Source organism: Vitis riparia, chromosome 19, assembly GCF_004353265.1.
Source record: "Vitis riparia cultivar Riparia Gloire de Montpellier isolate 1030 chromosome 19, EGFV_Vit.rip_1.0, whole genome shotgun sequence".
NCBI lineage: Eukaryota > Viridiplantae > Streptophyta > Magnoliopsida > Vitales > Vitaceae > Vitis > Vitis riparia.
This window is the reverse complement of record NC_048449.1, coordinates 756,015-775,915: the sequence shown is the minus strand read 5'-3', so window position 1 is coordinate 775,915 and position 19,901 is coordinate 756,015. Positions and strand designations below refer to the sequence as shown.

Below are 19,901 nucleotides of genomic sequence, written 5' to 3'. Positions count from 1 at the left end.
CTTTGAGAAATTACTCCATTGTTTTGAGTTCCACGATATCTAATCGGACCCATCGCAAAACATGATTAATCACAATGTGTCTAAGTTCTACAATATCTACTCGAAACTTGTTGAAAAATATGATTAATCACATGTTATATATATAATTTGATCTCATTGTTTTGTATTCAACATAAATTTCATTATTTTCAATCTTGATTTTATTCTTTAATATTTTGATCTCGTTTATTTGTACCTAATCTCATTTGTTTGTATTATATGATCTCATATATTTATACTCTTGTCTAACGACTAGATTTTATTATATGCTTTAATAACAAGATTACAAGTTCGGTAGGCATTGAATTGACACCCTAGAAATTTTCAATTGTTTTAACTTGAGTCTCATTTTTTTTGTACTTTATGTTCTGTTTTTATGTGCTCGAGTCTCATTTTTCCGTTTCTTCATTAATAATTGAGATATAACCATACACTTTAAGAGTTGAGATTTTGAGTTCAATATGACACCCTATTCAATAGGGTAACATTTTCTAATTTGACCACCATGAATTTTGTGGGTTATAGAAAGATAGTCGGGAAAAGTTTTTGATACTCATAAAAGACGACTCATCTTATTTATCCTAGATATCGGTAAATGATCTTATGTTTAAAATCATGTAACAGATTTACTCACAAACGCATAGTATCCATGGGAGACCATCTCATTAGGCATCAAACCTCAAATTTGCAGAAAAGTAGGAAACTCACCTGCACTCTTAAACAATAGTCATCAAGGTGAAGAAGGTAGTTCAACTTCAGAGAAGGATAAGCATCAGCCATTACCAGCCAGTCCCTTGTTCTTTATCCGCATTTTGAATGTAAAAAAACACGGGTTTAGTCTGAAACAAAACCAGTAATGAGTTGCTTTGTACCCCTGCAAGAGACTAGAAAAGCAAAAATGTTATGGGCACAAGTAAAAAGACCAGAAAATGTGACTTGACCTGCAAGTTGAGGCCTGCCAAGCAACCTTCTTTTTGCAATCGAACCAGAATTTTCATCTCTAGTTGATGAAATCAAATCGCTAAATTGCATTCATATTATTAAACCCCAGTAAATAATTTGCATGCAACAAAGAATCTATACATTCTTTACACAAGGATCTGCATTTGATCAAACAAAAATGAGTTTCAAGCGTTTTACTCGCATGGCAATCACTCTTTACAAAAGAATCTGCAGAAAATTCATACTAGTAACTTCAAACTGATGAAGGGAGCCTGTTGTGTATTTTGGTTGATCAGTTTAGATTTTAGTCATGGAGAAGTTTCTGTTTGCTTGATGAAGAATGTTCTCGGGTCTTGTCTTTATCAGGGAAGGAAACTGAGGAACCAATCCATGGTCCATCCATTGACATGCTCCTTTGCATTTGACTGCCTTGAGAGCGCTCTGAGACATATGTTTGGCTGTCCTGTGACAACTTCTCGAAGGCTTTGAACCTCATATCCAAATTCATTGAATTCATTGAGCTACGCTTGATTAATGGTACTTGGACTGCAGTTTTGCCTTCGAGCATACTCACTACAGAAGACATGGATGGCCTGAGAGTGGGAGACGGGTTGGCGCACAGGAGAGCCAAGTTCAGCATCCTTTGTGCCTCTTCTTTGGAGTACTTCGAACCAAGACTTGGATCCACGAGTTCGAGAAGGTTTTCTTGCTCTTGTAGGACATAAGCCTGCAGTTCATGTCAGAAGGAAAAGGCAAGTTTCATCGTCTCGCAATTACATTCTGAGCAAAAATACAAATTTGGGGCATTTGACTTTTGGGCAACACATAGAAAAGAGTTAAAGAGAGGATTGAACCTGAGAACTCTAGTTAACCAAAACTGTAATACCATATTGAGTAACCAAATTTCCTAAAAACTTGAGTTACTGGGATTTTGGTGGACAATGTATCTCATGCTCTAACAATATTGAACAAAGATGTATATAAGATCATTGTTTTCAGAAATGATGGTTTTTTCACTTCTTTTCAAGTCCTTTTTGCTCCTTTTTTTAAAGTTACAACTTCAATTTTTATGCACATATGTCATCATAAGCAACACAATGTAATGCCATTTCCATGTGTTTCCAAAATGTGCTATTATGAAGGCCACAAAAATGAAAACAGATGACAAGTTCTTGAAAGCAAAGCTTACCCAGTCAAGAAGATAGACAAACTCCTCCTTGGGCCTGTAATTGGTGTTGCTTTTCCCGCTGACAATCTCTAGAGCAACGATTCCAAAGCTGTAAACATCTGCTTTGTCTGTCAAGTAACCCCTCATCGCATATTCAGGAGCCATGTATCCTCTGAAGAAAAATCAGCACCCAAACATTAGGTCTTGAGTCATACTGATAACAATCAACGTATGCCCATGCATCCTTCTGAAAGAAAACTACCACTCAAGAAATGAATGAGAAAAACTGATCACACAAACTGGTTCCACTGCATGGTGAACTGTCAACAATTTGACTGGAAAACTTTTCTAAATATTCACTAAGTTTGTTTCAAAACTCAACAATTTCATTAAACTCATCCATTTCTATAAAACCAGCAAAAAAAGAAAACTCCATTCACTTTGCATTGACTGTAAAATCAAGGAAGACAAATGCATCAGCTATATGGAATGAGGAGTGTATCGTTGTGACAGGAAAATTGGTTGTCTATAAGAGATTAGTGAAGTTACAACTCCAATTTATTTGAGGATCATATCCTGGAAAAACTAAATCAGAAGGAAGCCGCTTTTTTCATTTTGGAGAATCTTACAACAAAATCTCAGATCTTTTTTTTTCTTTATATATATATATATATATATATATATATTGTGCTGCAAATATGAATAACTGGGCCAAAATAATAAGTTGATCAAACCTTGATGCAATACTCATTCTGATACTATTTATATGCCATGTATTCCAATATGGAGATATTAATCAATATGTCTATACCTTAAACATGATAGTAGTAGGGGAAACGAGGAAAAGACGAATGGGGAAAAACTCACATTGTTCCAGCGATACGTGTGCTGATGTGTGTGTTCTCTTCTTCATCAAGTTTAGCTAAACCAAAGTCAGATATCTTAGCATTTAGATCCTTATCAAGCAGCACATTGGTTGCCTTGATATCTCTGTGAACAATTTTCAACCTTGACTCCTCGTGTAGATATGCCAGTCCCCTTGCTATCCCCAAGCATATTTTATTTCTTGTTGGCCAGTCCAAATTTAGCAGCTGTTCAATGCGACCTACAAGCAGTTGAGGGAGAGGCTTAAGTCATAATATTCATTGTTGAAATATAATAAAATGGAATACAAAATTTTAGTGAAGCATTTACCAAAAAGTGCACGAGCAAGACAATTGTTTTCCAAATATTCGTATATGAGCAACAACTGGTTTCCTTCAATACACCAGCCATAAAGCTTCACTAAATTTGGGTGTTGCAAGGCAGATATCATGCCTATCTCATTGACAAATTCGCGGTTCCCTTGTTTTGATTTGGAGGAGAGCTGCTTGACCGCAATTACTGAACCATCTGGGAGTACACCCTAAGATCAAGCAGGTAAAAACAATTTCAAATTCTGGATAACTGTGTTATGAGACAGATGCAGGAAACATTCCTCTCTATCTGTTATCGATTAGAGCATGTATACATAAAATGATCACTGGCCTAAATGTTGCAATGGTGTTGTCAGGTTGACAACCCATGGGGAAAAAGAAAGAAAAAAAAAGAGTAAAAAAAATGGTAATTACCTTGTAAACGGGCCCAAATCCACCTTCACCTATCTTATTTGCAGGATCAAAGTTATTGGTAGCAGCTTTGATCTGTCTTAAACTGAAATAACCAGTTTGTAGTTTTAGTGCTTGAAGTTCTGTAACAGGGACAGAAATGAAATATTAGCCAAAAAGGGCATATATTTGTATGTAATGCAAACAGTAAAGCAAAACTAGTCTATACTTTAGTAAGCCAGAATATGACCCGGGCCATTGAAAAGGCATATGTTTCCATGCAAAAAAATTCCTAAGCAGGATGACTATTTGTTTTAGTCATCATAAATATATACTCTCTATGCACTGATCATACTCTACAAATTACAATCTCTTCTAAAGATTATTAACAATTTTGATGGTCAACTATCTTTTACAGTTTACCATTATATCTCAAATCATGCAGGTAGATGCCTAGATGGTATAGAGGGCAGGCCCCCATTTCAGAAAAGCACTATTACTGTTTTTGTCATTGTAATCGGTAATCATAGATGTGGGTTCAAAGTTACAAAAGCCAAACTAACACGACTGTCTAAGCACAAGCTCTTTCCCCAACTTAGTGAACAGCGAGTAACAGAGAAATACAATATGCACAAAGAAGTCGTGTGATTATTCGCACCTTTATCTTCTTGGTCTTTCCCCCCTAGGTAGCCTGTCAGTCTGAGGACTATCAAAATCAAAACAACAGCCGCAATTGAAGCAATTACAATACCAGCAATAGCTCCAGCAGATAGCCCTGTGCTGACATCAAAGTCTACAAGAAGAGAAGGTACATTATCATGAGAAGCTAGTAGAAAGGGAAGTGGGAAGGCAAAGAATACAAGATAACTTACTTGGTGTCACTGTAATAGCGGATATAAGAGGTCCATATACACCTCTACTAGGAATGGCATTAGTCCCTTTGCCTGCCCAGTATAAATGGATCTCCAGAGTGCTACCATTAACATAAGTCTCAAAATCCTTAGTGATGCCTTTACCAACACCTTTAGCTTCCTCCACAATGTTAAAATCCTTCAAGACTGTAACCCCCTGAAAAAGACAAATGAAAATGCCCATTAGTCCCTGCGATTAGTGATTTTCAAATAAAAGATAGTGAATAATTAATGAGGCCACAAAATGAATCCTGAGAATGGGAATGATTTTTCACTCACTTGGATTGAAACATCAAAAATGCGCTTCCCCAAGCTGCTAAATGTCTCATCATCAGAAAACATAATTTCAGCAAAGTGGAGTTGCACTCTGTAGCTGCCCTTTCGCATGCAGAGACCATAATACTTGAGCGATATAGGAGAAGTGCGAGCTGTTTGTAAGTACTCTGGACCCGTTATATTCAGAGAAAATGTGTTTGTTGCTACATAAGCAGCATTGTCATTGTTTGTGAAAATCCCTGTGCTACTATAACCCCATTCTTCTGAATAATCACTGAAGTGTGATGCACCCGATCCATCTAAGTCCCTTTCATAGTCATTTCCCTCGTAATTAATCTCAGGTCCTCCACAATTAATAAACAAGGAATAGTCTGCAAATGTAATTGAAATCAGGACCCTTCATGAAGATAACTAGCTTTGAAATAACAGTAATTGCCACTGCATAAGAGTGTGTTTCAATGCTTACGTTTGGCATTTCCAGGGCAGGGGAGACCCTTCTTAAGACACCAAAATACTCTGAAAAATGGGAGTTCCGTTCAGTGTCTCATTTATAGTTCTAGTGTGAAATGCAGGAAATAGGTACACTAGTATTAGCTACTTACGAGTTGCTGTCTGAAGATGAAAAACTGGAAACTAAGTTCCTGTTGAATCATAAAGAAGCGTTCTTAAAAGATGAGACAAAAACTGGAAATTATGAAGAAATAATGGTTGATAGAAACTTACACGGCCCTTTGCTGGCAAACTGTGAGAGACGACGGCCCTGTAAAGTTGTTGTAAGATACATCACTGCAACAGATATTGTCACGGCATTAGAGCTGAGCTTTCTCAATTGAAAATGAAGGATAGTTGAATTAGAAATCAAGATCAACTGCATCAGTTCTATAACAATTTCAGGTATACTAGAAATTTGAGAAATACTAACAATTTCTGGTTGCTGTCTGATATCCAACTGGGTAGTGTTCCACTCAAAGAGTTGTTAGTCAGAAACCTACATGCATAACCAACATCATATCTCACTTGTAATATAAGTGTGAACCTATTTGAAATAGATTACATCTAGTCCCCAGATATAGGGATATAGATTTCAATACTTCTGCTGAACTTACAGATATTCCAGTTTTGACAAACTCCATGTATCTGAAACTTGACCACTCAATCTGTTGAAGCTCAGGTCTCTACAGAAAAAACAACAATAAAAAAGAAGTGTAAATAGGATAAAATCAACTCTACAGATGTTGCATTATGTGTGTCTAATTCGTTTGCAATGGAGTTCTATTTGTTTCCCTAGCCATTGAACTGATTCAATTTCAAATATCCATGTACGAGCAGCTTACAATGTTTTCAAAGATGCCATTCCCCCAATGTAGTCTGGGATTGAGTCGGTAATTGAGCAATTTCTCAGTACCCTGAATGATAAAAAAAAATAATACAAACAAATTGATAAGTTAATAAAACAAAAAAATGAATAGCATAGGATTGCATCGTGGCAATGACATAAATCCATATTCAACTCACAGTTCTTCCATCTTTGCCAAATTCTGCAAGTTGGGGAAAGCTATAGATGATCCATTCAAATCAGCTATTCTCCTGAAAATTAAGATATGTTGGATCAAGTTAATCACCAATATTCCTAGATTTTTTATTTTGCTCATGCATAAGATCATGAAACTGAATATAGCAGTAATCAGATAGCTGAATGGTTGCTCACAACTGAGTCAAGTTTGTCAACAGGGATATGGTAGAAGGAATGGGACCGTCCATGGATGTGCCTTGCATATCTCTGCAACAATTTAATATGTTTGTAGATAAAAATGAAAGTTGTATGAAATTTCTCAATGTGGGGAAAATAAGAAAAATAAATGAAATGGCATGCAACACTTACAGCCTGTCAAGTTGGGTCCAATTCCCAATAAAATCTGGTATCTTCCCTGAAAATGTATTCCCATCTAACCGACTGCAAGCAGTATACTGATTTTAGAATTTTAGAACTAGGATAAAGATGGATGTCTAAAATATCACTTACACATCAGTTAAATTTTTCAGATTGCCAAACGTTTCTGGTATTGTTCCCGTAAAATTGTTTGCAGCAAGAAGGCTGCGCATGTAACAAACAGTGTTATAAAATCCTTCCAAACCATATGACGGAAACAGTAGTTACAATATAACAAGTACACAGAAATAGGAGCTTATGTAAAGGTCGAAATGAAATATAACTATGAAATCAAAGACAGGTCCCCAGTTAACAAACTAGGAAAAATGCAAAACTTTGAAGCATCCCTTTCATATAGGACATACTTGTGTAAAAGACAGAGCATGAATATAGGGGTCCACAAATTAATTCTTTTAAATACCTTATAGCCCATTTCTCTTTCTCAAACCCCCACAAGGTGATTAAGATTAACCACATGATTAAGTTAATGCCAAGTAGCACACTCTTAGAAGTATTCATGAAACTTGACTTTTTTCTTGACCTTGATAATCTCTCAAAAAGCTTAATCATAAGCCTTCTATTTCTCATCTTGACCAACTCCCATAAAGCAAAGATAATAGCTTCACTGGTGAAGAGCCTACTCAAAGGGTTTTAGCCAAAGAGGCTTCTGAATTGAAAGTTCTAAGTTGATGTGGGCGAGGTCAAAATTCAACACCAAAATGTAAGGGGAGCTTAGAGATGGACAAAACAACTTTGAGAAATCTTGCCTTATTGGACAATGATTGCGGAGAATTTAAATGGAATGTGACTCTTTATGGCACTAGGTTACCAGAAATGAGTATGGCATGATAGATTGTTGTGTATTAAATGAGTGTCTCAAGCATAAAGGTTCTCAGAGAACCATCTCTTATATGAGAGATTTTTGTCTCTCTTCCTTCATGGATATTGAATTTTGATTGGATTCTGATGTCCATCAATGGAAAGATGGACTTCAAATCTTGTGAACAATAAATTTTCCTGAATAGAAAATTAATATAGATATAAAGGGGAATGAAAGCAGCAGTCTTACAGTCTATTCAAACTGCTCAAATTTCCAAGGTTTTCAGGAAGGGATCCTTCTAGCTGATTATCTTCCAAGACCCTGAAAAAGAAAATTTGAAATATAATCAAATTTCAGCCTCATTCATCGCCTTAATGAAGACAGAAATCTACTTCTAGACTTACAGCTCCTCAAGTGTAGCAATGTCACCAATTTCCTTAGGAATTGACCCAGAAAGACGGTTTCCCAAAGCAGACCTGCAGAATGCCAAAAGGAACAGATTTGCCAACTTATAACTGCTTAGTAAATTACTGAAACACAAAGGCCCTCACAGATGCAGATGCAAATAACAAGAACTCACAGAGTGACAAGAGGAATCTGGGCAAGACTTGTAGGGATTGATCCATTGAGATAGTTGCGGGTGAGATCACTGCTTAATAATAATAATAAAACTCCTTTAGCATATAGAATCAACCTCAATGATTGAAGATAATCCAAATGTAGAGAAATTTGGGTCACTTACATTTCTTGCAGGTGAGTAAGATTTCCAAACTCATCAGGTATAACACCAGTTAAATTAAGACCCTTCAGCTGGCTGTAAATCAAAAGGAAACAATAAGAACAATAAAGGGGAAGACAGAATTAGAACACAAAATAAAGTTACTAGGTCTGTTAATCACCCTAATGTTCTCAGGCTCAAATAAAATAGGGTTCAGGTCAAAAACTTGATTTTATTTTTAGAAATGAAATGTTATACTCAAAAAGTTATAGTAGGATGTCTGTGTATCGAGGTTAAATCATGGCTAATTTTGGTCTACAAAGGTTTTAAAGGGACCAACATTTGTGATTCAGCACTCTGGCATAAACTATTGTAACTGCAGGAAGAATTTGGCACTCAAAATCCATTGGGACATTTTCTCATACACTAGAAACTCAACTCAGAATGACACGACTACTCTGGTTGCTTATCAACAATAAGTTAGTTAGTACAAATACAATATCTTCATCAAATCAGGCTGCAGCAAACAAAATTGAATCAATATGTTGTTGGATTGAAATTTACTATGACGAACCGCCTTGATTCAAAACCGAAAAACCATGCATCAAAATACTCAAAAATCTATAGGCATACCATGTTGGACATGTTGCACATGTTGTGCTGAACTTGAAGATCCAGAATATCATTATCAATTCAAAAATGTCTATCTAGACCCGGGGATTGGGCATGCTACATGTGCAACATAGTCCTATAAGCATGTATTTATGCTACTCTCTGATGCATTGTTCCACTCCCCATACAGTATGAATATATGCATTATACCATAAATAAAAAATAAGAAAACAAGATCATACATGTTTGTGACATGGCAAACAGTGGAGTTCTCGAAAGTACAGTCACATGTAACGTTGCTAAAATAGTCGGAGGTGAAATTCACATTGAAACCGCCTCCACAAGAGGTTTGGCTGATGTTCCAGTATCTGTTATTCAATCTTGTGGCTATTGTCTCAAGAGTTTTCACTGTTACATGGTAGAAACAAGTAGTTGGCAATGAGCATCAATGAATTTATATAAAAGAATGATCAGGAATAACCCAAAACATAATTATCAGGAAGAATCAAAGATTTACACGATGAATTATAATAAGATCATAAAGTCAACGGCTGCTTATACTAATAATGTTCTTCAGCAATGTTTAATATTCCAAAGAACCAGTCAACCATAGCCCATTCCCAGCTCACGTAAGCATAAAAATATGAGACCGGCCAAAATTTCCAATTGGACTCCCCCAATCGACCGGGTTTTTTTTTTTTTTTTTTCAGTTTTGACTAGCTAATAGCAGGTACTATGAGACCTAGAAATATTGGTGTACTCACCCCACCAACTGGAGCTCACGGCTTTAAAATTCATCCACGTGTATCAAAAACTCGCCATCACGAGTCTTAAAAACTCATATGACCATTTTACCCTTACCCAAACGGGATGTTAAGAAGCCAAAACTGCTAATATTTTAATCACTATTGACACCATGATTGAAGGGTGGTGTCCATGGTAGATATATTATAAGAAATCCACGGTAGAGTTTCTAAAATTTATTTCTATAATGATTTTTGTATGTTTTTTACTTCTATACTTTTGCAATAATAGAGGAAGGCAATTTAGTTGGGCCCTCATCCACATGAAGAGGACAAACTGGGAGTCTGGGACCGATCAAAGCCAAACATCATCTTCTTTTGCATATCAATGAAATTGGAGGTCCAAGATTTTCTAAGGAAAAATTTCAGATGATCATCCTTTTTTTTCTGGTGTGAAAAAATGGGGTTTTGACTCCCTAAGAGTCTGTTTGGAAACCCAATAACAAAAACCATCTTATTTAATGATCATTGCAGATACCCATATGAGAAATTATGAATATTTACAAATTTATGAACTAAATTCTGCAAAAACTGAAAGAATAGCCAGTAAAGCAACCCTCTGTTTGGTGGCAGAGAAAACAGAGCACAAGGAAAGAAAAACAAAACAAAACTCTGAATCTGAATCCCCTGCTTTCTCTGTTGGTTTAGTTTCCCAAAACATAAAAACCCATTTATTTTCTTTCCAATCAATTGTCTTTTCCTCAAATTTCTCATTAAAAAAAAAATCATACAATAAGTTGTACAGAAACCCAAGTTTGGGCTTGCCAGAAATGGAAAGAAGTGAGTGTCACAGTGGTGTACCTTCATCTTCTGGCAGAAGTTGAGCCTGGCAAGTGAAGTGTGCAGAGAATGAGAAACCCAGAAGGAGAAAGAAAAGGAAAAGAAGAGAGGGAGGCTCCATGGATGAATTCAGCTCGGCTGGCTGCAAAAACACTTGATGGGTTGATGATGAGCTTCAGCTTGAACACGGTAGAGAGAGAGAGAAAGAGAGAGGTCTTTTTAACTTTTTAGATAGGAAGAAAATGGAGGAGGGAGAGGAGTTGGGTTTTGAAAAGAGAAGGGTTGGCAAAGTCAAAATCAGTGGCCACCTTCAAATCACAGCGGCGAACAAAACCCACGTACATGGCTGCGCCGGTCCCTTTATTATGTAATCATATATATCATAAATCAACCCGAAGTTTGGGAAGCTTCCTTCCATCTATATTCCTACAAAAAGGCAAAAATAAAATAAAAATAAAACAATAATAATACCACCACCACTAATACTACTACTACTATTACTAATACTAGTACTACTACTACTACTACTCATAATAATAATAATAATAATAATAACAAAAATAATAAAATAATTTTTTTTTATGAAATTTAAAAATAAAATAAAACTACTGCCACTTATAACTTAAAAGGCAATTTAATTATGATTTAATTAAAAAATTGTTATATCTTTGTAATCATCCCATTACTACTTTAGAAAAATACTTCATTTATTTGTTTCTGCTCATTATTTGTTTATAATTTGATCTTATATTTGGTGTAAAAATGTTTTTAAAAATAATGTTTTGAGTTTTCTTAAATTATGTTTGGCTGTAAGAGAAAAAAATTTATTAAAGAAAACGATTTTCTCATGATTATATTATGAAAAATATTAAAAAAATAAATATAATTAAGATTAATTAGAAATGTCTATATTTTCAAATTATTTATTCGTTAAAATAAATGAAATGAGTGTAAAATAATATATAAAAATAATTTATTAATTTTTATTTTTTCATATTTTCCTTCAAATTTTTTGGAACCGAACATAATCTTAATATAAATTTGAAACCAAACATATTCTTTAAAAAAATCTTGAAAATATTAATGATATTATTGTTTTCAAGGTTAAAAGGAAAAAAAATAGCTTATAAATGCTATTGATATTGCATTTTAAATTTCCTAAAAATATAAATAACAATAGCAATTTTAAGATATTTTAAGGGGAAAAAAACCCCAAAAAGGTGCAATTTTTAAGTAGGGCTCACTTTAAAAATTCAAATTAAAATTAACATGACATTCAACATTGAAAATGTGCAATTTTCCAAGAAAGGAAACTTTTTCACTCAACCTCTAAAGTTTGAAGGGTTGCTTTCAAATACCGTTCACATTATTTCCTTTGTTTTTTCTTAGCTTAAAAGTTGGCTAAATCAAATCTTTAAATACTTTACTATTTTACTAAGTAAAAGAAAGAATGTAAATTATTGAGAAATCAACGTGAAAGCCAGCTAGAAAATAAAGTGATTCAATTTTTATAGTGACTTCAACACTTGGTCAAATAATTCCACTTTGAATTCATTGATTCAAGGGCACAATAAAGAGACAAGTTGCCTCCTTGGCCTGCACATTGACCATGTGGGTGTTTACTTTTTGAATGCATTAAATGATTGGTGGACTTCTATTATTCTTATATTAAGATTTTCTTTCAATTTTATTTTTAAATGGGTTTGGTTGGATTGTTTTTCAATTTGCCTCTCCATGTTTAGTTGAGTTCATTGAAAAATTGTTACATTGCTATATATTTTGTATTAATTTTAATATAACATGTCGTAATGAAAAATGACGAGAAAAATTTCTTACTTTTTCATCATCTTGTTATTTTTTATTACTTTCTGGCAAATGAAACATTTTTATTTTATTTTATAAATTTTTCTTTTATTTCATCCTTATTTATTTGTTTTAAACTTTTCAAAAACCAAACGTAACCTTAATATTTTAAGGTATCCGATGACCACCTCTACCCATAAAATCTAATTTTTGGTGTCAAAAGGCTAACTCTTTATCTATAAAAAATTCAAAAATATCAAACACAATTTTTATTTAATCCTATAACCCCTTACTATATTACCAATTAAAAAAAGTGATATTGACAGCATGAAACCAAACCCCTCTTCTTGTTCTTATTAGTATGACATTTTCACATCAACCTACATATTAAGTATGAATCATATTTTATATTGTTTTGTGCTACTGAATCAAATAGCACAAACAAATAAAAAAATATTAAAAATAACATTATTTTAAAATTATAATCATAGTCTTACGAAAAAATTAGATCCTAATCAAAGTTTGGTACTCAACTTTTTTGTTATTAATAATCCTATTCTTGTTATCGTTAATCATATTCCTCGCATCCTACCTTTATTTCCGAAATATTCAATGTAGAACAAAAAAAAATTATTACAAAAAATGGGTCATAATTTCAAATGTACAAAAATTCAATAAGGACAATGTACCTAAAAAGTGCTATTAAATGTAAAAATTGAACCCTAATTGTAAGTGTTCAAATGAAATTTGGCAATCATGTCATACTAAAAGATCTGATAAAAACCGACCCTAATCTTAACTTTCTTGGATTGGGACTTTCATCCTATATTTCTTTCTTTTTTTTTTTCCACATATTGACCCTTGACAAAAATTAAAGTTAGGACTGTATATCTTTCATATTCATTTTTTTTGTTATTAATAACCTTACATATTCCTCGCATCCTAGCTTTATTCCCGAGATATTCAATGTAGAACAAAAAAAAACTATTATTATAAAAAATGGATCATAATTTCAAAAGTGCAAAAATTCAATGAGGACAATGTACCCAAAAAGTATTATTAAATGTAAAAATTGAACCTTAATTTTAAGTGTTCAAATGAAATTTGGCAACCATGTCATACTAAAAAGTATGATGAAAACCAACATAATCTTAATTATCTTAGATTGGGACTTTCATCATATATTTCTTTCTTTTATTTTTATTTTTCCACATGATTATCCATGGACAAAAATTAAAGTTAGGACCGTAAGGATAATGATATTCATTTCCCTTACTTTTAATTTTTTTAATTTTATTTTTTAAGATAAAAATAAAGTTAGGACCCAAGGATAGTGATAGGGTTTCCAATAGAATAATAGGCGGCTAAACCTAAACCTTATCAAAATAAAAACCCATGAAAAGCCCTAAACAGATGAAGACAAATGCAAACAGCTTAATCAAACCTCCATCCTTCTCCAAGACTTTGTCATAAATGGTTTCATTCAATAATATAGATATTATAATAATACCCACTTGGGCAAACATGTTTGAATTTACATGTTTAACGTTAAAGATATTATAAATCTTTAACGTAACCCTAACTATCTCGAGATTTACATGCCTGTCCCAAGGTCACTTCTAAACTGTCATTTTCATGATGAGTGACAGTTGCATGTTTAACGACATCTCCTTTCCAAGGTTTGAAAAATAAGGGAATCAGAGAAAAAAAAAATTATTCCAAACTTTGATTATATTTCTACAGTAAGGGAATAACAAAATGGTTACTTCTGCTTCTACTTCTTCTAGTATATAACTTGAATCCTCGTCTCAGTGTTGACTCGAGCCACTGCATTCACACAGGAATCTGCACACATTCAAATCAAAATAGTATTCAAGCATCATTTTTCATATTATTGACATTCTTGCAGGAAGCTTACAAGAAGAACAACTTCAAAGCATATTAGTATACCTCATGTTTTCATTGTCAGTCAACCAAAGCTTTTGCATTTTTTTGAGTTGGATTTGGGTTGGGTTAGATTGGGGTAGACTCATCCTCCCATGTTCCAGTCCTGGTAAGCAACTTGCTTCCTTGAGTCTTCTCTGATATTTAAGGAAAATGAGGAATCCATCCATGGCCCATCAACTGATATGCTGCCTTGGACCTGACTGGCCTGAGAGAATATTGAAGCTGGCTGTCCAGTGAAAGCTTCTCAAAGGCTTTGAATCTCATACCTTGAAAATGATAATGAAACTTGAAAATGAAAGGAAAAGACTGTCCAGAAAGGATGTGCAGGAAGCCAAAAGATTTCCCAATTGCAAAGATAATCAAACTCCAGCAACTGGTGTTGCTTTTCCTCAGTTGAGCAACCCTTCATCGCATATTCAGGAGCCATGCATCCTCTGAAGAAAAATCAGCACCTGAATGTTGAGTCTTGTATATACTAACAAGCAATGCATACACAAGATTATCGTTAGGAAGGGAAACAAGAAGAACTAATCAACAATGACGGGAAGTTCAAATTTTTTGTATATCCTAAAACCTGCTTCAGAATCTTAACAATCTGTTAACTTCAGCATTTGATGGACGATAAAATCAAGGAAAAGGGATGAGCTGATTCTATTGGATGAGGGGTGCACTATCAGGATAGAAGACTTGATAGTCTGTATGATGTTCAAATGACAATGTTCCTGGAAAGCCACTGATAATTTCAGATTTTGTAACAACAAAATCTCAATTTTCTTGTGCCAGGATCACAGTAATAGCTGGACCTTTCTAGGGCTGTTTCAGTAATCGATTTTACCAAATAATTAAAGAAGAGAATGAGGTTTTTCAAACCTAAAAGAAAAAAAATAACTGCTAGTTCCAAATCCAGGACTTTAGTAATTGATTAACTCTTATATCAATCAGGGTCACTTGAATCAGATTGTATTGACCTATTTTCATCACTGGTGTGAGGTTATAATCTTATATTATATAGAAATTTGATATAGAGAAGCAAATAAGAGGAGGAAATGAGTGAAAAACTGACCTTGTTCCAGCTATTTTGTGCTGATGTGGGCGTTCTCTTCTTCATCCAGCTTAGCCAAACCAAAGTCAGATATCTTAGCATTTAGATACTTATCGAGCAGCACATTTCTTGCCTTTATGTCTCTACAAACAATTTTCAATCTTGATTCCCCATGAAGATATGCCAATCCCCTTGCTATCCCCAAGCATATCTTTTCCCTTGTCGGCCAGTCCAAATTCAGCCGTTGTTCATCATGACCCACAATTCATTCTTGAAATAGTATAAAATGGAATACAAAATGTTGGTGAAGCATTTACCAAAAAGCACATGGGCAAGACTATCGTTTTCCAAATATTCGTTTATGAGCAACGACTGGTTTCCTTTGATACAACAGCCATAAAGGTTCACAAGATTTGGGTGTTGTGAGGCAGATATCATGCCTATTTCGTTTACAAATTCTTGGCTTCCTTGCTTCGACTTAGAGGAGAGCTGCCTAAATGCAATTACTGAACCATCTGACATTACACCCCAAAATCAAGAAGAAAAAAAAATTATGAATCACATAGATATCTGTGAGATAACTTCAGGGAAGTATTGCATTTCCCTTTTTATTACTCTCTTGCATGCAGACTAAATTAGCTACATGGTCCAATGTTGCTAAAATGTTGTTGAAGGAAAGTTCAAATCAGTAACTGCCTTGTAAACCGGCCTATATCCACCTTCACCTATCTTATTTGTGGAATCAAAGTTATTGGTAGTGGCTTTGATCTATCGTAAACTGAAATAGCGAGTTTGCATCCCTAGACCGCGAAGTTCTCTAACAAGAGAGAGATTAGAGAATGTTTATGCAGTATTGACACAAGTAAGCAAGGCTAGCTCACTTTCTTCTGTAATTTTTAACCGAAGGAGACTGGATATAGTTACAAATTTCTTGGGCAATGACTCTCACTTTTGCCTTCATGGCCTTTTCCTCCTAGGTAACCTTTCATTCATAGGAGTAGAAGAATTAATGAGGACCAAACATGAAGCCATTACAATACCAATAATACCTCTGACAGACAGCCCTGGATTAGAATCAAAGTCTGCAAGAAAAGGAATACTATTTCAAACACATCATAAGTGGACTGACCTCTGTAGCTTAGTGAAACTGCTGATCACATGTAGCAGGGACTAAGGCTTTGGGAGTTAAGAAATTTGTTAGACAAATTGAACAAACCCAGAAAAAAAAGGGAGTCAAACACATCATATGGTCAATTTAACTTCTCAGTGTAAAGAAATATAAGTCACTTACAGCATGCAGATAAGGAAGATTTCCAACTTCAGTGGTAAAACATCATTCAAATCAAGACTCGTCAGCTGGCTGTAATTCACAAGAGGAAGCAAAAGAAGTAAGAAATGGAAAAAAGAAACTAGACACTCGGTTTGGTAGTCATCTTAATGTGCTCGTCCCCAAGCATGAAACATTCAGAAACAGACTCGATTTCATCTTCAAAAGTGGAAAAGGTCAAAATTATGGTAGGAAATCGAGTAACTAATGTGAAATGTCATCTGAAGCTTTGATCTAACAGATGGGGATCAACATTTAACTTTCAGCACTCTGGCATCAACACTAGCTAGCAAGTGAAAATCTATGCCATTCAGTGGGCCACCAGAAAGTAAACTCAGAAAGACAAAACTAATTGCTCATCAAGATATGATAATAGATGCAGAAACAAGATGTTTTGCACAGTGGGCTGCAGTGGATCGAATACAAGGTTTTCATCCATTTGAATCTGTGTAATATCAGTTTGCATGAAAACAGGGTTATAGTTCATGAATGCAATGGGAATTCCATAGAGCACACAAATGCAAATAGCCACACCCTGAAATAAAAATGAATACTCATGCATCTGGAAAGAATCTTAAAAAACGCCATGTTAGACATTTTGTATTGAACTTGAAGATCATCATAAATGGTAGGTTACTACGAAGAGCTGCATGAATTTTATCCATTTAATTTAACTAGATTGTTTTCAACAAAAATATGTAACATATAATGAAGTGAAAAACTAGACCTCTACAAAAAGAAACCAATAATTTAGTCTATATTAGATTGGCATGTATATGACCTCTCCTTTGAAGTGATCATACTATGTAAGTTAACCTATTTTTAAGGCATGAACTTTGCTGCAAGACTCAGCAGTAGAAGTTAGGGAATGAAAGCTAGTGAGTAAAGACTTGCTTTGAACCCTGGTTAGCCTACAAAATGTATATATTTTTATTCCAAAACATGAATCATTTCACATGCATTGCATTGCCTTGTCTTAGAGGGGCTATTTAATCTAAAATTTGTATATTGAAAATTTAATAATCTACATTATAGATTATTTTATAATCATAAGGTCAAGAACTAACCATTTACATTCTTTTTCTTACCTTTGACATTTCAACATCACTTGGTTTCACAATGCAATGTCATCCAAGGAACCAGTCAACCACATACCATGACCCACCGATCTGGCCTAACTATTAACCCTAACCACCCATCCTAACTGACCCACAGGAAAGGACCTTTATGCAATGAATCATATATATATATATATATACCTAATCCCATACAAAAAATAATAAAAAAAATGGTCTAGAAAATAACATTCACTGAGGTTGTGTTTGTGGGACCTTATCCCTTGCCTATATGAGAAAAGGACCCTTAATTACTGCAATTCTACAAACATTTCACCCCTTGCCCTCATTCAAAATTGCTAAGAAGAAATGAAACACTTAAAAATTTGAGCCAATCAATAATATCATATTTCAATGTATGAAGTATATTAAGTAAGCTAATACTAACACCTTGACCCACTTTCAAGAGTCAAACTTCTGATACTGTGTTAATTTATGAATTGACAGCAATGATATAAATCAAGTTGTTGTTACTTAACAAAACCATTAAAGGAAGATGCAAGAGGGCAAAACTGAATTCTCATATTTAATTAAGGAATTTTGATATATGACACTATATTTCTCTTACTGCCCAAAAACTTCCCAAGTGCCTTAGGATGTCTTTGATTGTCCAAGAACCCTAAGGAGTTTTCTGATATTTCTACCACAAAAACACCATCCTCTCACTTGTTAGTTGTCACCATCATTTCTTCAAATCTCAAATCAATAAAAATTGGTGGGCTCCTACTCAATTCAGGTAGGCTAAAAGCTCAACAAGTCGGCATTGGACTGAGTCAAAGTTAACTTCAACAATGTGACAATTCAAGTGGGCCCAAAGCCCAATAGAGTTAAGATGCTCATTCGGTCATTCCACATAATACCAAGGCTAATTGGTGGGGTCCCAGTTAATTCAGCTGGGCCTGAAGCCTAGAAAATGGGCTTTGGAATTGGTATGGTCTGATAATTCAAGTGGACTAAAGCCCAATAGAGTAAAACCTATTATTCCCTTCTGCATATCAACATTTTTGGATACATGACAAATGATGATAAAATGGTAATAAAGTTGAACAAAATAAAATAAATATTCAGATTTTTCTCTGTGGAATGATGAGTTACCGCCATAGGAGTAAGTTGGAAAAATAAAAGAAATATAAATATTTTAATTCATCAAGACTCAATCGGAGCACTTATTCACATAATTTTATACAAATATTGTAATTATATAACAGGAAATAATAGCTGTCAGAAAACTCCAAGAAAATGGGACTCAAACCAAACTAAGGGTGTCTGAAGATCAATTTTGATGCATGAATATTCAGAGACCCAAATGAGAAAGTAAATGATATTCATGGATTAAAGTCAGTATAACTAAGCACAGAAGTGACTAATGCAACCCACTGTTTGGTTGTAGAGAAAACAGAAGAAATGAAGAGAAAATGAAAACAAAATCTGACACCCCTCCTTTTCTGTTGCTTCAAGAATTTCCAGAACGTGGACAAGATTAAAAGAATAACAATCCATAAACTTAAAGCAGTGAAAGAAAACAAATCAAAGCAAAGAGTTTGGAAAACCCAAATTCCAACATCAAATTTACTCTTCTTTTGCTCAAATTTCCCTAACAAAACCAGATTCTACACAAAACCCAAGTTACATTTCAGCAGAAATGAAAAGAAAAGTGAATTACAGAGCTTCTGGTACCTTCATCTTCCGTGGGCAATTGAGCACAGGACATGAACTCAGAAAAGCAAAAGATGCCCAGAAACAACAAGAGAAGAGGAGACGAAGATTCCATGAATTCACTCTGCAACAATTCTTGATTGGCTGGTTCACTTCAGAGTGAGTTCAATGAGGTGGGAAGTGGGAGTGGAATGAGTTAGGAAGTGGGGTTCAGGATAAAGAGAAGTTGGGCCACAGCAATTAATTGTAAGTACATGCTTGTGCTTATTTATTTATTTTTTATTTTTCTCCATTAAATTAATACTTTACAAAAGTTAAGCATATAATTGAATTTTAAGATAATTTCCAAGAAGATTTTGTGTAAAAATATTTACTCTCAATTAGTGTAAAAATATTTACAAAAAATTAAAAGTCAACCATGCAAGT

The 19,901-nt window shown here is 34.3% G+C and overlaps 1 protein-coding gene and 1 long non-coding RNA gene across 3 annotated transcripts; both read right to left on the bottom strand.

Moving 5' to 3' along the window:
• Positions 1-1,047: 1,047 nt before the first annotated feature.
• On the bottom strand, positions 1,048-10,809 carry LOC117908804 (probable LRR receptor-like serine/threonine-protein kinase At1g53440). The gene is made up of 24 exons (XM_034822572.1): positions 10,607-10,809; positions 9,245-9,410; positions 8,415-8,486; positions 8,253-8,321; positions 8,077-8,148; positions 7,922-7,993; positions 6,946-7,017; positions 6,805-6,876; positions 6,631-6,702; positions 6,438-6,509; positions 6,257-6,328; positions 6,029-6,097; positions 5,845-5,910; positions 5,646-5,708; positions 5,525-5,563; positions 5,389-5,438; positions 4,926-5,293; positions 4,608-4,803; positions 4,394-4,528; positions 3,760-3,878; positions 3,344-3,554; positions 3,017-3,254; positions 2,171-2,321; positions 1,048-1,708 (listed from the first exon to the last, which is right to left on the bottom strand). The coding sequence occupies exons 1-24, from the start codon at positions 10,704-10,706 to the stop codon at positions 1,286-1,288; spliced, it is 3,039 nt and encodes a 1,012-aa protein (XP_034678463.1). The 5' UTR covers positions 10,707-10,809; the 3' UTR covers positions 1,048-1,285.
• A 3,042-nt stretch (positions 10,810-13,851) lies between these two features.
• On the bottom strand, positions 13,852-16,470 carry LOC117908815. Of its 2 annotated transcripts, none has more exons than XR_004650260.1 (3): positions 15,399-16,470; positions 14,339-14,810; positions 13,852-14,233 (listed from the first exon to the last, which is right to left on the bottom strand). It is a non-coding gene; the product is annotated as an uncharacterized LOC117908815 (long non-coding RNA). The 2 variants fall into 2 exon arrangements; XR_004650259.1 differs by having other exon boundaries at positions 14,339-14,769.
• Between the last annotated feature and the right edge of the window lie 3,431 nt (positions 16,471-19,901).

Excerpts from the sequence above, each read along its gene's own strand:
- LOC117908804 (XM_034822572.1), bottom strand. The coding sequence starts at position 10,706 with ATGGAGCCTCCCTCTCTTCTTTTCCTTTTCTTTCTCCTTCTGGGTTTC. Across the intron at positions 5,709-5,844 it reads TCAGACAGCAACCAGAAATT|TGATGTATCTTACAACAACT; the intron begins GTTAGTATTTCT and ends TATCTGTTGCAG. Across the intron at positions 4,529-4,607 it reads CGCTATTACAGTGACACCAA|ACTTTGATGTCAGCACAGGG; the intron begins GTAAGTTATCTT and ends CTCTTCTTGTAG.